Source organism: Acomys minous (genome assembly GCF_964271855.1).
Source record: "Acomys minous genome assembly, chromosome: 13".
Lineage (NCBI taxonomy): Eukaryota > Metazoa > Chordata > Mammalia > Rodentia > Muridae > Acomys > Acomys minous.
In genome coordinates this window covers 12,513,820-12,527,967 of record NC_140495.1, presented here as the reverse complement: position 1 = coordinate 12,527,967, position 14,148 = coordinate 12,513,820, and the positions used below count along the sequence as shown (strand labels likewise).

The 14,148-nt window shown below is 45.5% G+C and overlaps 1 protein-coding gene across 3 annotated transcripts in view; it reads left to right on the top strand.

Annotated features, from left to right (window-relative positions):
- The first annotated feature begins 2,534 nt into the window (after window positions 1–2,534).
- Window positions 2,535–14,148, top strand: part of TRANK1 (tetratricopeptide repeat and ankyrin repeat containing 1) — a 78,010-nt gene continuing 66,396 nt past the window's right edge. For all 3 annotated transcript variants that reach the window (XM_084754806.1, XM_084754807.1, XM_084754805.1), the window contains exon 1: window positions 2,535–3,272. In XM_084754806.1, coding sequence (XP_084610932.1) covers window positions 2,863–3,272 — 410 coding nt within the window. In that variant the 5' untranslated portion in view covers window positions 2,535–2,862. The remainder of the gene's footprint in view (window positions 3,273–14,148) is intronic.

Genomic DNA, 14,148 nt, shown 5'->3' with positions numbered 1-14,148 from the left:
AAGTCGCAGGTAACTGCCACGCTGTTATGCCACCCACTTGGCTAGGGTTAAGTTCATTTATCTCTGTTGGTTTTCAATGTTCCTTGGTCCTTGGTCAACGGTCCAATTTCAATGTTTGGAAATACTTTTAGAAATCAAAATATGTTTTTTTAAAATTATGTTAAAAGCGTGGATGGGTCCAAAGCTACAACTATGTTAAATACCGTGTTTGTAAAGAAGCCTCGCTTGCCTCAGCCCTTGTTACTCCACTATGCTGCTTTCAGGTAGCCAAGCACCACAACTTTTGGTTTTCTTGTCATTGTTTCTTTCAGGAAAAAAAAAATTAGTAGCATACTGGGGCTGCTGAAATGGCTTAGAGGTTAAGAGTGTGTATTGCTTTTGCCGAGGGTCAGAGTTTGGCTCCAAGCACCCCTGTCCTACCCACTGTAACTCCAGCTCCAGAGATCTGATGCTGTCTTCTGCTGTCTGTGAGCACCTACACTCTTAGGCACACAGCGCACATACCCACCTCTAGTTAAAAATACATTAACAAATGCTACCACTCAAAAGTGGCTCTGTACACAGCCCCACCTAGACCTCTGCCATTTAACATTTCTGGCGGCCAGCCTAAAGGGTTGCATGGAGGTTCCCCAAGGAACAAATGCATCAGTTTATTCACTCTCTTCTCTATTGGCCAGCATCCCGCTCCCTAGTTATCAAGGGTAATAGACATGGGCTGAGAGGCCACAGGAAGCATAATGAAACAAAGGACACGAATATAAAGAGGGTCCCGAGGAACAGTATGCAGGGGAAGAATGAAGGGCCATACGTTCCTAGGGGGAGATGAGGAAAGCTATGCAACCATGAAAAGAAAATGCAAGCCGACAAAGAAATGCTCACAGTATAAAGAGTTCTTGGAAAAGTAAAAGTTTGGTATAAAAGATAGTCATTAAGATGAACTGGAAAATAAAGTTGCTTATAAACTAGAGTAGAGACAGGCAGGTCTCTGTGAGTACAAAGCCAGCCTCATCTACAGAGTGAGTTTCAGGCTAGCCAAGGCTACATAGTGAGACCCTGTGTTGAACAAACACATAAGAGCAGAATAAAACAAAACAAAACAAAACAAAACCAAAAAATGTGAACCAGGACAATGGTGATTTGAAAACTAAGGAACGGTGTAGGGCAATTCTGGAAGTCCACTGTCTGACCGGCAGGAGGAGAAAATAATGAAACCGGAGAAGAAATAACCAAGTTAATTCAGAAGCTTGACTGCTAAGAATGAAAGAAGGCACCCAGTAGCCAGTGGCATAGACAAGGGGGCCCACAGTTCTGCAAAGCATCGTGTAACTTCAAAACACTGAAGAAGGAAGTTCCGTAGGTTTCCAGAATAGAGAAAAAATAAAAAATAAAAGAATCCAGTAATAGAATGTTTCCAGCAGTTTCAACAACTCTCGGAGCTAGAAGTCCCTCGAGTAAATGATTTCTGATCCTGAATTTTATACCCAGACAAACTAGAATACTAAGGATGAGGGTTTTTTGGTAAGCAGTCTCAAAGTATTTACCGGATAGGGATAGCGTATAAAACCGGGAAGAAATATCCCAACAAGTAGCAATCAAACGCATTTGCAGACATGAACACAGCTACTAAATAAACATCAAAAGACATAAAGGTGACTCCCTCGGGGGAGTTAGCTAGGAGGGCAGCAGGGGTTTGCTTTTTCAACAGTACCAATATTTTCATAAAACTTTAAAAAATAACTTTGAAAAGCAAAATCTGCTTATGTGACACTTTTGAAGAGTCTATTAAAGGGGAAAGTGGCAAGAGTTAGAGAAGCTATGGAAATTGATGGAAAAGCACGGAGGCACATTTTAATCTCATACACCCTCTGCAATGTAGGAAACGCACTGCGCCTTTTGGAAGTGGAGATTATGAAGTTGAACAAATGGGGTAGGGTGTACGGAAACAAGTTAGAGCAAGGAACGATTCATAAAGCCTCTTTAAAATGAAAGGACTAGCAATATCTGGAACCAGCAAGAGTCTGAAAAAAGTTTTTTTTTTTTAACTTTATGATATAATTGTTTGGAAGGCTTAAAAAAAACACGCTCGAGATATACCTCATATCAGAAAAAAAAAAAAAAAGCCAAGCACCAGTATTTTAAAAATACCACGTAACGGGGTGGGGGTGGGGTACTAGAGGACCGCCTTTGTGCCTGGGACCCTCTAACACTGCAGTCTAACGGCCCAGCTATAGGCAATGGAGTGTCACCGAAGGACTTTAAGGGGGAAATGGTGCCACACGTTTGGGGGCATTGGAATGGGAGAAGACCAGAAGGAGGCTGCTAGTAGGGAGGTGTGCTGGGAAGGACCGAGGTGTTCCCTGGGCCTCGGTCCCTCCGCCTCCCCCGGGCTCTTGTCTTCCGCCCTTCGACGCACCCCTGGGCGCTGTCCCAAGGAGGCCCGTGAGCCACCGGGAGGCGGCGTGCAGCGGCCGCGCCCTCTGATTGGGTCGGGAGCGCCCCCTCCCCCCTCCCCTCTCCCCCCCGAGGGTGGGAACGTGATTCCTGTCCCCTCAGTCGCCAGGACCACCCGGTGGGGGGCGAGTGCGCATCCCGGTTTCCGAGAGTTTCGGAGCGACCGCACCGCGCCCTCGGGACTCCGTGGCCCTTCTGCCAGGTGCCTGGACGGCTCCTGCCCGCGTGACAGGAATCCTGCATGACGGAGGCGACGAGCCTCGCGCAGCTCGGTGCTTCGCTGCCCCGTCCGCTCCCGACCTCCGGGGACCGCGCGTCGGGCGCGCGGTGAGTGCGACGTCGTCGTCGGCGTCTGAGGGGACGACGCGGGCGGCCCCGACGGAAGCGCGCTACCCCCGTGCGTGCTGAGCGATGGCTTCCACGACCGCCGGCCGCCGCTGGCCTCCGAGGAGACGCTGCTCTCGACGGGGCCCCATGCCGCGGCCCCGAGCTCCTGGCTCGAAGCTCCCGGGCCCGGAGGTCGGGCCTCCACGCCCGGGGCCTCTCCCGCGCGGCGGTGCGGGACGCGACCCGATCCTCGGAGCAAAGGCGACACCTTCTTCTCCCGCCGCTCGGCGACACGTGACGGCTCTCGGGGCCCCGCAGCCGCGTGGGAGCGCGGACTCGGCCTGCGCTGCGCTCCCCCAGCCTGTCCCGCACGAGCCGCTGGAAGCAGCCCCTCGCCTCGCCCCGGGCCCGGAACGCAGGGCCTCCGTGTCACCTGCGCGCGTGCCGAGGAGGCGGCGGCGGCCCCGGACCGTGTGGGGCCCACGCGCGGCAAGGTGCGTAGCTGATGTGTGTGTGTGTGTGTGTGTGTGTGTGTGTGTACCTGGGGCTTTGCGGGCCGCGAGTCCCCGAGGTCCCCGCGGGGTCGTCCACCCGGGACCGCGGCCTGGCGCGGGGAGGTCGCGCGCGCGGCGACACGGCCAGGGCGGCGCGGCCCAGCGGAGCTTTCCCTGCGGGGACCACCCCCTCCCCCGGGAGGGGTAGTAGTAGTGGGGGGGGGCGGCTCCGGGCCGCACCGCGGCGGACGCGCCTCGCGGCACAGCCTGGCTCGAGGTGTGCGGCCGCGGGGCAGCGGGAGCGGCAGGCAATCGGCGGGGAGCGCGGGGCGCGGGCTGACCCCTTAGGGGGAGGCCTCTGCCCTCCATCCCCGCGGCCTCCGCGGCCCACTCTCCGCGGCCGACCCGAGTCGCGGGGCGGTTTGCGCAGAAGCGCGGGGCTCAGGCCGCTGCTTGGCGGGGCATTGCCTAGCTCATCCTCCGGCCCCATCCCTCACTCCTGCCCTCGGGGAGCGGGCGGGGGTGGGGGAGCTGGGGGCTCTGCGCACTTGTAACCGGCCTGCTGGGGACTCGCTGGTCCGCCACCTCTGCTCCCTGCTGGAGGCGTTTCTCAGAGGCAAGCAAGCTGGGGTTCTGCTGCTGCCTAGGGACAGTTCTTACGGAAATATGCAACTTGGGGGAAAAAAAATAGAAAAATTTAAAAAGAAGGAAGAGGGGGCTGTGAAATCTGCAAGCGGCGGCGCGGGGCGGGAAACCTGCTTCAGCTCAACAGTCCTAATCACCGCTTCTTTAGCTGTGGGGTCGGGGGAGGGTGAGCTGGGACCCGGAGACCCTGAGCCCCTTACACCAGTATTTATCTCCTGCTGTTTTCAGCTTTTCGTGTGGCAGACATCTTTTTGATTTTGAGGAAAGACTATTACCCTGCTGGCACGGTCTTTTGTTGAACGACCAGTTTTGGTGCTTTCTAGAAAGTACCTTATTGTAGAGGGATCAGACTTTTGTTTTTAACTGTTTTTCTACCAGGTCTGTTTTGTAGGATTGCGGGGTGATTTCCTTTTTGCCTGTGTGTCTTAAAAATATTGTTTAAGAAAATCTGCATCAAACAATGGATTTCATGATGACATGAATATTACTATACATACTTGTGTCCCCCTTGCTTGTCTCTGCTCCCCTCAGAGTCCCCGCCCCGCCCCGTGTTTCACGTATTCATATACAGAGAAATCTAGATTGTACATATAAGAAAATAGTTTCATCTCAGTAGTTCATGAGAATTTTTAGTGTACACAGGGCCTTAAGAGTTTTTTTTTTTAAAGATTTATTTATGTAGTTACTTATGCATACAGTGTTCTGCCTGCATGTATACCTGCTTGCCAGAAGAGGGCACCAGATCTCCCTGTGGTTGCTGGGAGTTAAGTGCTCTTAAGCCTCTGAACCATTTCTCCAGCCTGGGTTTAAGAGTTTTTATACAGCCGGCCAGTGGAGGCGCACACCTTTAATCCCAGCACTCGGGAGGCAGAGGCAGGTGGATCACTGTGAATTCGAGGCCAGCCTGGTCTACAAAGTGAGTCCAGGACAGCCAAGGCTACATGGAGAAACCCTGTCTGGAAAAACCAAATAGAAAAAAGAAAAAAGAAAAAAAAGTCTGTGTGTGTGTGTGTGTGTGTGTGTGTGTGTGTGTGTGTGTGTGTTAAATTTAGATTGTACATGTGTGTCTGGCTAATTTTGTTTTACTTAGTTCCAAGTTCCATTCAGTTTCATGCAAATGATGTAGTGTGATTCTCAATGGATGAGTAGAACTCAATTTGTGTATATACGCCACATTTTTTTATTCACATCTCTTGATGAATGTCAGGGCTGATTGTGTATCTTGGACACTGCAGCAATAAATACGAATGTACAAGCATCTGGATCATATGGTAGTTCTCTTTTTAGTTTTTTGAGTCCACAGTCCACACTGATTTCTGCTATGGCTGCACCACCACTTTACACAGACACCACTAACCCTACCCACATCTTTACCAGTTTTCGCTGTCAAGTATTTTCTTGACTGGAGTGAAATGGAATATCAATGTAGTTTTAATTCGTGTTTTCCTGAAGGACGGTGTCCAATTCATTTGCTCATTTGTTGATTGGCTGGCGTGTGTGTGTGTGTGTGTGTGTGTGTGTGTGTGTGTGTGTGTTTAATTTTTGGAGCTCTGGGAGCTAAAGAGATGACTCAGAGGTTAGCAGCACTTCTTTCTTGCTCTTGGATGTGGCTCAGGGTCTCTGACCCACATGGTGGCTCACAATGGCTCTAACTCCAGTTTCTGGGCCTCTGACTCCCTCTTCTGGTCTTCTTGGGCACTGATCACACACGCAATGCAATTCATATATGTAGACAAAACACTCATACACATAAACTTAATTTTGGAGTTTTCTACTAGATATTTCTAGTATAAATTAATTATTATTTCTTCTCATATTTGTATAGTTGATGAAGATTTTCTCCCAGTCCGTAGGTTTTCACTCTTCTGATTATTTCTTTGGCTGTGCAGATGCATTTCAATTTCATTCAATCCTATCTGTTAATAATGCAATTATTTCTTCAGTTATTGGAGCTCATTTCAGAAACTCTTTGCCTTTCAGAGTGCCAAGGCTTATATTAGCCTGTTAGTGAGATATTTTGAATTGATTATTTTTTAACATGGTGAGAGAAGGAGATTTAGTTACACAGGTCTACATGGGAATACACACACACACACACACACACACACACACAGAGTTTTCTCAGCACCATTTGTGGAACTTTGGTTTCAATGTACATGTTTGCCAGAAATTAGGTGGCAGCAGCTGTGTCTTGATAATGAGTCCCCAGTTCTAATCAGCTGCTCTGTGTGCTGTTTGGGGGCTAGTACCGTATTATTTTTGAGCCACATATTTTGATGGTATTTATGTCATTGTTTATTGTGCTACCAGTTTGCTCTGGCTTTTCAGGGTCTTTTGTGCTTCCATATCAATGTTTGGATTTTTTGTTATTTCTCTGAAGTGTGTTGGGACCGTGATTAGGATTGCATTGAATCTGTAGATTGCTTTCAGTAGTACAACAATATCCACTCTTCCGCCAATCTATGGTCATGCGCTGTCTTTCCATCTGCTGGTATTTTCTTGTGTTTCAAAATATTCATTATAAAGATCTTTTACCTCCTTGGATAGGTTTATTCTTATTTTTATATTTTTTAGTTTTGAAGCATTGTGAATTGACCCCCCCCCCCAAAAAAAAACCAAAAACCTCTGGTTTATTTTTTCTTTTGTTTCTTTTTTTTCACCATTGTTATGTAGAAAAGCTACTGAGTTTGTCTGTTGATTTTGTGTCCTACTTTGCTGAGAGTATTTACCAGGTATAAGAGTGTTAGTATTTACCAGGTATAAGAGTGCTCTGGTAAACCAGGCGTGGTGGCACATGCCTTTAATCCCAGCACTCGGGAGGCAGAGGCAGGTGGATCGCTGTGAGTTCAAGGCCAGCCTGGTCTACAAAGTGAGTCCAGGATGGCCAAGGCTACACAGAGAAACCCTGTCCCGAAAAACCAAAAACAAACAAACAAAACAAAAACAAAAACAAAACAAAACAAAAGAGTGCTCTGGTAGAAAATTTCAAGTATAGAATGATGCTGCTTACAAATAGGAAAATTACGATTCTTCATCCCCATTTGTAACTCTTTTCTTACCACTGCAGCTGAGAATTTACACACTATGTATGACAGTAGAGAGAATGAGTGACCTTTTCTCATTCCAGATTCAAGAGAAATTGTTCTCAACTTCCCCTCACTTAGTATATTATAATAGCTTTTATTATATGCTTCATCTATTTATGTAGGGCTTTTAAACATAAATGGATGTTGAACTTTAAAGAATTTTCTACATTGTTGAGGCAATCGTGTAATTTCTGGTGTTAAGATTATCGGCTGTATCACACTTACTGGTTTGTGTATGTTGAACCATCCTTGCATTTTGGGGATGTAACCAACTTGATCATTTTTTTCTTAACGTGTTGATTCAGCTTGCAAACATTTTATTGAGAAAGTCTGCATCTGTGTTTGTCAGGGAAATTGGTGCATAGTCTTCTTTGTGTTTTTATTTATTTTTGGTATCAGAGTAATACTAGATTCATAGAATAAGTTTGGGAGTGTTCCTTCCCTTTTTATTTTATGGAGCAACGGTTTGAGGAGCATTGGTGTATTAGCTCCCCTCCCCCACTTTTGTTTTTTGAGACAGTTTCTCTATGTAGTTCTGGCTGTCCTAGAACTGGCTTTGTAGACCAGGCTGGCCTCAAACTCCCAGAGATCCACCTGCCTCTGTCTTCCGAGAGATGGGATTAAAGGTGTGTGCCACCATGCCCAGCTGGTGTAGTAGCCCTTTAAAGGTTTGGGGAAACTCAGTAGTAAATCAGTCTTGGATTTCTCTTTTTTCATAAGACTCTTTGTTACTATTTGAACCTCAGGGATCACTATGGATCTTATACAATTACTTATATCCTCTTCATCTTATCTTGGTAAGTCATCTGTCTGTCCCCAGGATTTATCCATTTTGTCTAGATTTTAAGCCTTTTGGAGCTGAAAAATTTAAAGCATTCCCTAATGATCCTCTGGATTTCAATGGTATCTACTGTAAAATATACCTTTTCATCTCTAATTTTATTAATTTGAGTTCTTATCTCTTTTGTGTCTGTTAGTATTTGTCATATGAAATTGAAGCACCAATGTTTGGGGCTTGCTATACTCACAATCATTCAGTCATCTTGATAGACTGTCTCCTCTTAACGCTGTTGTCTTCTTTATCTCTTAGACCAATTTTGTCTTGCAGGCTACTTTATCTGATATGGGAATACTCACACTGGCTTGTTTGTGGCTTCTATTTACTGAGTGTATTGAATGTGCTGTGAATTCTTGGACATCGTGGTCCTGCTTACATAGTATTTCTCTCACTCTTGGAATCCTGCATTACATAGACCTTGTCTTCCATCTCTGATAGTCTTCATCTTTTTATTTTGGTCTGTTTGTGCCTCTTAAAAGATTTATTTTTATTTATTTTAATTTTATGTGTATGAGTATTTTGTTTGCATGTATGTATGTACATCACGTGCCTGGTGCCCACGGAAGCCATTAGATCCCTTTGGACTGGAGTTACAGATGGTTCTGAGCCACCATGTAGATGCTGGGAAAAGAACGTGGGCACTCCAAAAGAACAGTAAGTGCTCTTAACTCCCCAACCATCTCAAGCCCCACCTTTTTTTTTTTTTTAACATTTCTTTCTTTTTTTCTTTCTTTTTTTTTTTTTTTTTTTTTGCCAAAATCTGTTTCATTTCTGAGTTTCCCATGCTTGCTGCTTTCTCTCCCATGTTACTGATTGGTTGGGTTCTTGAGCCTAAGTGTCTTTTAGGTCTTTAAATCCTCTAGAAGAGATAAGATGGGTGAGTGTGTGTGACATTCTCTTTCAGAATTAGGGTTCACTCCCAGGACTATGGGAGTCTATGTCTTTTTTTTTTTTTAATTTTAAACCAAAGCCTGCTGCACAGAGCTACATCCCCAAGCTACAGACTTAGATGAGCCTAAAATGGAATGAATAAAGAGCATCATAGAGCAATTTTCTTTTAAAATGATACTTATATTTTATTTTTTAAAAAGCCGGTTATAGCTCGCTAACAGGACCGCAGTGGTTTCATGATGAAGGCATTACCAGATAGTCGTAGGGCTTCTGAGGTTGGACACCTGTTCTCCTAACTTCCCAACACGCGGTGAACAGGCCTTGCTTCTGTGGAATGCCTAAACGTCTCTTTGCTGGTTGGCTCTTTTTTCTGTGGTTGCTATCGAAGACCCATTTCCATGGTCAGTGCCCTTTTGTTATTTTACCTTTGCTTCTTGGGATGAAAGTCCGCTTAGCTATGAAAATAAGAGTCTGCAGGTGTTCTATTTGAGGGCAGCAGAGAGATTCTGAGGACACGTAAGAACTGAAGTGGAGGTTGGAGGTTGGCTTCTGGCTCTGGTTGTTATTTTTTCCCACATTTCCAAAAATCTATTTGATAATTTTGAAACATGTGCATATGAACCTAAATTTCTAACACAATGCTGTATTATGAGCTATATCATACATAAATTTATTTTTATAGTTGATATGTGTATATGCACTTTTATACTATAGATACTTAAATTCTTTTTTTTTTTTTAAGCTGGCCATTGTTTTTAATAGCAGTGAAAAATAAGATACTCTTTACTTTTCCAGGTGGGGAAGCAGAGCTGATAAGTCAGTGCTTTGGGGTTGGGGAGATGGCTCAGTGGTTAAGAGCACTGGCTGTTCTTCCAGAGGACCCAGGTTCAGTTCCCAGCACCTACATGGCAGCTCATAACTGTCTGTAACTCCAGTTCCAGGGAATTCGACTTCACACAGACGTATGCTGGCAAAACATCAATGCACATAAAATAAAAATAAATGCTTTTAAAAAAGAAAAGTCAGTGCTTTATCTTCAAAATGACCACTTTTCCAGCAGGCTTCCCTAAGAGTGCAGAATGTTACAAGAAATATTTACGTGCAAAAATGGTGAAAACACACACACACACACACACACACACACACACACACACACGCTTAGCAAAGATAACACTTTTAAGTAACGACTAGAGATCAATAGGGGAGACAAAGCCGGAAAAACCATTGACTGAAAAAAGAACACTGAGCTAGAGAAACAAGCCCTTCTGTGATTGAGAAATGGTGCTATGTTGAAACCAAGAATGGTGGTCCTTTTCATGGTAATAGCACTTGACCGTTTTCCTTGACCTTAAAGCACATAAAACAAACATGGCCTTGTTTTCTTCTTTTGTTAAAAATCCGGAAGGGTAAATTATCTTTATCTGTGATCCCCTGGGCTTAGTTTGCTTGAATTAGCTCCATCCTTTTCTGCTTAACTAAACTACATGAACAGGTGAGATGGTGGGGCTGTGTGTCTTTTGTGCTCAAGGCAAATCTATGTTCATCAGTCTCAGTTTTGAAGGTCAGGTACCATTTGTGTAGAATCTTGGTTTGCTCGGCGCTGGGTCTCCCTGTCCTTGAGGGCAGCACCCAAAGCTGACAGGATTCTCGGCTGAGAAACAAGGAGGGTAGTCGGGAGGAAAGGAGAACAAGGACGCACATCACAGCAAACGCAAGCTTCCTGGCCATCTTGATTCAGCAGTTCTGTCTAATAGGATGAGCTCCTCCTTCGTGTTCCAGGCTCTTCCAGGAGCCTCTCCTTTGTAAGTGGCCTGTGCCACTTGTCATATAAGCAAAAACTAGGAACCAAATCTTTATATTAAAAGGTTGGCTTTCATTTTGTGAGGGTATGTGTGTAGTCCACAGGTGCCATAGCACAGGAGTGAAGGTCAGAGGATTAACTTGCTGGAGCTGGTTCTCTCTTTCCACCATGTGAGTGGGTCTTGGGAGTCAAACTCAGGTGTCAGGCTTGGTGGCAAGTGTCTTTACCCACTGAACCCATCTCAATGACCCCAGGAAGTGATGCGCAAAATCACACTTTATTCAGAAAGCAAGCAGTCTGAGAAGACAATGGATCACCACCCCGCAGGTTTGTCTCCCACCTCACCTTCAGCGAGTGGATTAGCAAGTGGATTGTTATGGGAAGGAAACAAACACTTCCAGTCATTCCAAGGTTAGTCGTAGCCTTTGGCCAGGCCTTTGGCCATGTTTCTGAGGTTTTGTGTTCCCTCACTATCCTTGTGTAGCAGGAGAGGATTTGCATGGATGAAATCTAGATCGAAAGCTGTGTGTGTGCTGGGCTACAAGTGGATTCTTTCCCACAGAAGGCAGTGCAAGCATGGTATAACACACTGTGAAGTGAGCCTGTCACTTTGGTCACCCTTGGACCAGATCTTTTTTTGTCTATCAGCACCACCCTCCTGGGAGGGCACACACTTTGCTAATTTCTAGAGCCTATTTAAGCCTGAGCACACTGACCAGGTACTAAGCGTGGCCCCTGGACTTTTTCTCCAATTAATCCTTTTTGCTTGTTTTAAACTTATCCTTGTCTTTTTCTGTTCTGAATCAGTTCTGATCCCCAGAGATACCTGACAGCTATGGGTTTAGCTAGTAAGGGTGTACATTGGTAAGCTTTGCTAATAGCGACAGAACAGACGTAATGCTGGGCAGACCTGTGAGGATAGATGGCTAGAGATGGGAGCAAGCACTCAGACTGCAGCTCCTCAGTCCTCCCAGGGCGAAAAGCAGGAAGGCAGTTTTGAGCTGTATCTGGATAGAGGAAGATAGGATGAGAGGTATCAGGAAGGAGAGAGGAAGATTCTAGATTAAAGGACCAGCTGTTTTTGAAGAGTATTGGTCAGCATAAGGGTTTATACTATAAGCATCAATACTAATAGTTTATCCTATGCCAGCCAGTGTGTAAACTATGGGATCTGGAATCAGCAAGCTGTGAACATGCCTCGTAGCCTGGCCCATGTCTAAGTTTGTTTGTCTTGTAACATGTATGGGTGCATACTTCAATTTCATTGGGTTGGTTTTTGAGGAATTTCATTTAACTTTGAAATTCACTCTTTATGTTTTTTCTAGTCACCATCACCCTTTGTATACCTTGCCTTGCCAAGGGATTGTGAGCACAGATTTTTAGTTCAGACTTGAGCTTGTCCTTTTCAAGGAGGATTCCTTCCTGTGTAAGCCTGTTTCCTGACCTGTCAAATTGGAATAACTGTATGTTTCCTTTATTGACTATTTTCAGTCATATTCCCCAGAAAATGGCTGTGAAGGGTTTTGCGTGGGGCTGTCAGGTAGGAAGCATGCAGCACCTCCCCCCTCTGGTCGTGCAGCTGCTTTGGAGTACTCCATAAAAGTAATGAGCAGAAAAACTGCCAGTCTGGGGTACATTCAGAGGATTTGTGGGCTGTAGAAGTTGGAGACCAGCCATCATTCATTAAGCCTTTTCTGTGATTCAGTGGATATATTTAGCAAGGTGGCACATTCACTTCCTAAAGCAGCAATAATGAGTTACCACAAATTGAGGGTCTAAACAGAAGCTTAGTCTCCTACAGTTCAGGAACATTGTCCCCATCACTAGACCTCTTTGTTAATGACGACCATTGGTTTGAGTAGTTTCTTTCTCCCTGCTCCCCTCTGAAACAGGATTTCTCTGTGTAGCCCTGGCTGTCCTGGAATTCACCCCGGAGGCCAGGCTGGCTTCAAATTCCAAAAGATGCACCTGCCTCTGCCTCCTGAGTGCTGGGACTAAAGGCGTGTGCCACCCCCGTGCAGCTTTAGTTTCCTTATTTTATGTTTAACTGTATATATGTGTGCGTCTCTGTGTGGCTATGTGCATGTTAGTGCAGTGCCTCTGGGAGTCAGAAGAGTATGTCAGATCCCCTGTAGCTGGAGTTACAGGCAGCGGTGAGCCTCCCAGTCTGGGTGCTCAGGAATGCACCCAGGTCCTCTGGAAGAGCAGAATGGTCTCTCTCAACACTGGATCAGCCTCTCGAGCCCCATTTTGTTATTTCTTAAATGTCCTTATGGGGCCACACACATACATTCACCCTCTTAAACTCTCTCACTTGCTCTCCAAGTTGCTCTACGAATTGCCCTCCAGTTTGCTTTATTCACTACATGGCATATTTTGACAGTTTATATACTTTATATAGACTCACCTTTTATTTTTAAATATCTTAGTATTGTTCTGTTTTAAGATGTACCACACTTTACTGAAATTTCTCTCTTGAGCTTTTGCATTTGAGTGGCTTTTTCTTTTACAGAGAATCATACAGTGAATAAAGCACTTTTGAAGAACAAATTCCCAGCAACTGAAAGCTATGCTTCGAGTTTGAAAACGGAATGCTTATGACATATGTTTTATCTGTCCACGAGTGTAGGTGAGAGTGACTGCTTCGAGTTCCTGCTGCCTTGAGGTTCCTGCCGTGATGAACTACATGATGTAAACTGCAGGCCAAAAGAAACCCTGGCTTTTGCCAGCAACTGCTCTTTAGTTTTTGGACAAGATCCTTGTTGGGCATTTAGTCAGGCTCCAGATTGAAGCTGTATGCGTGCATCACTTAGAGTTGACAGGGTTCTTCCTAGAACACTGAAGAAAGTCTAAAATTTGTACTCACATCTACTCACTGCTTCTTTAAATGGGACAACGATGTGGTAAAGGCACTGACCAAAGTGCACTGATTGAAGGGATTTGGCAGATGTGTACAGCTGTGTGGCTAACCGCTCTTCCTCTAGAAAGCTCACTCAGCTTTATCTAACCTGGGCCACTTGGTTGGCACAATCTATTTGTTCCTCATGGCCATAGATCTAAGCTTCCATGGTCTTTAGATCATCTGGGGACCTACTTATTTCTTCTATTTAAAACTAATTAAAAATTGTGTGTATGAGTGTTGGTTTGTATGCGTTTCTATGTTCAGTGCCATGGAGGCCAGAACAGGGCAGCACGTTTCCCTGGGATCTGAGTTACAGATGGTTGTGAGAGTTCATGTGGGCTCTGGTGGGTTCTGGGAACTGAGTCTGGGTTCCCTGCCAAAGCAGACAGTGCTCTTAACCCCTGAGGCATGTCTCCTGCCTCTGGGAACCTGTTTCCTATGATTCTTCACCCCCAAGGGCTGCCAAAGCGGAGCCTGGCTTTTGAGGCTTGGAGCTGTCTGCAGCGTCTTTCCTGTCCTTTGGGATCTCTGCTACTGCAGCTACAGAATTCTCTGCTTTTACAGACCCTGTGCCTAGGTAAGGCTCATCTACATCCACAGCTCAATAGTTCTACCTTAAGGAGCACAAAAATAAATCTATAACGTTTCCTTGGCTGTGTGATGTATACACAAGTGGTCTGGTGACTCAGGTGTGAACACTTTACTATTTGGCC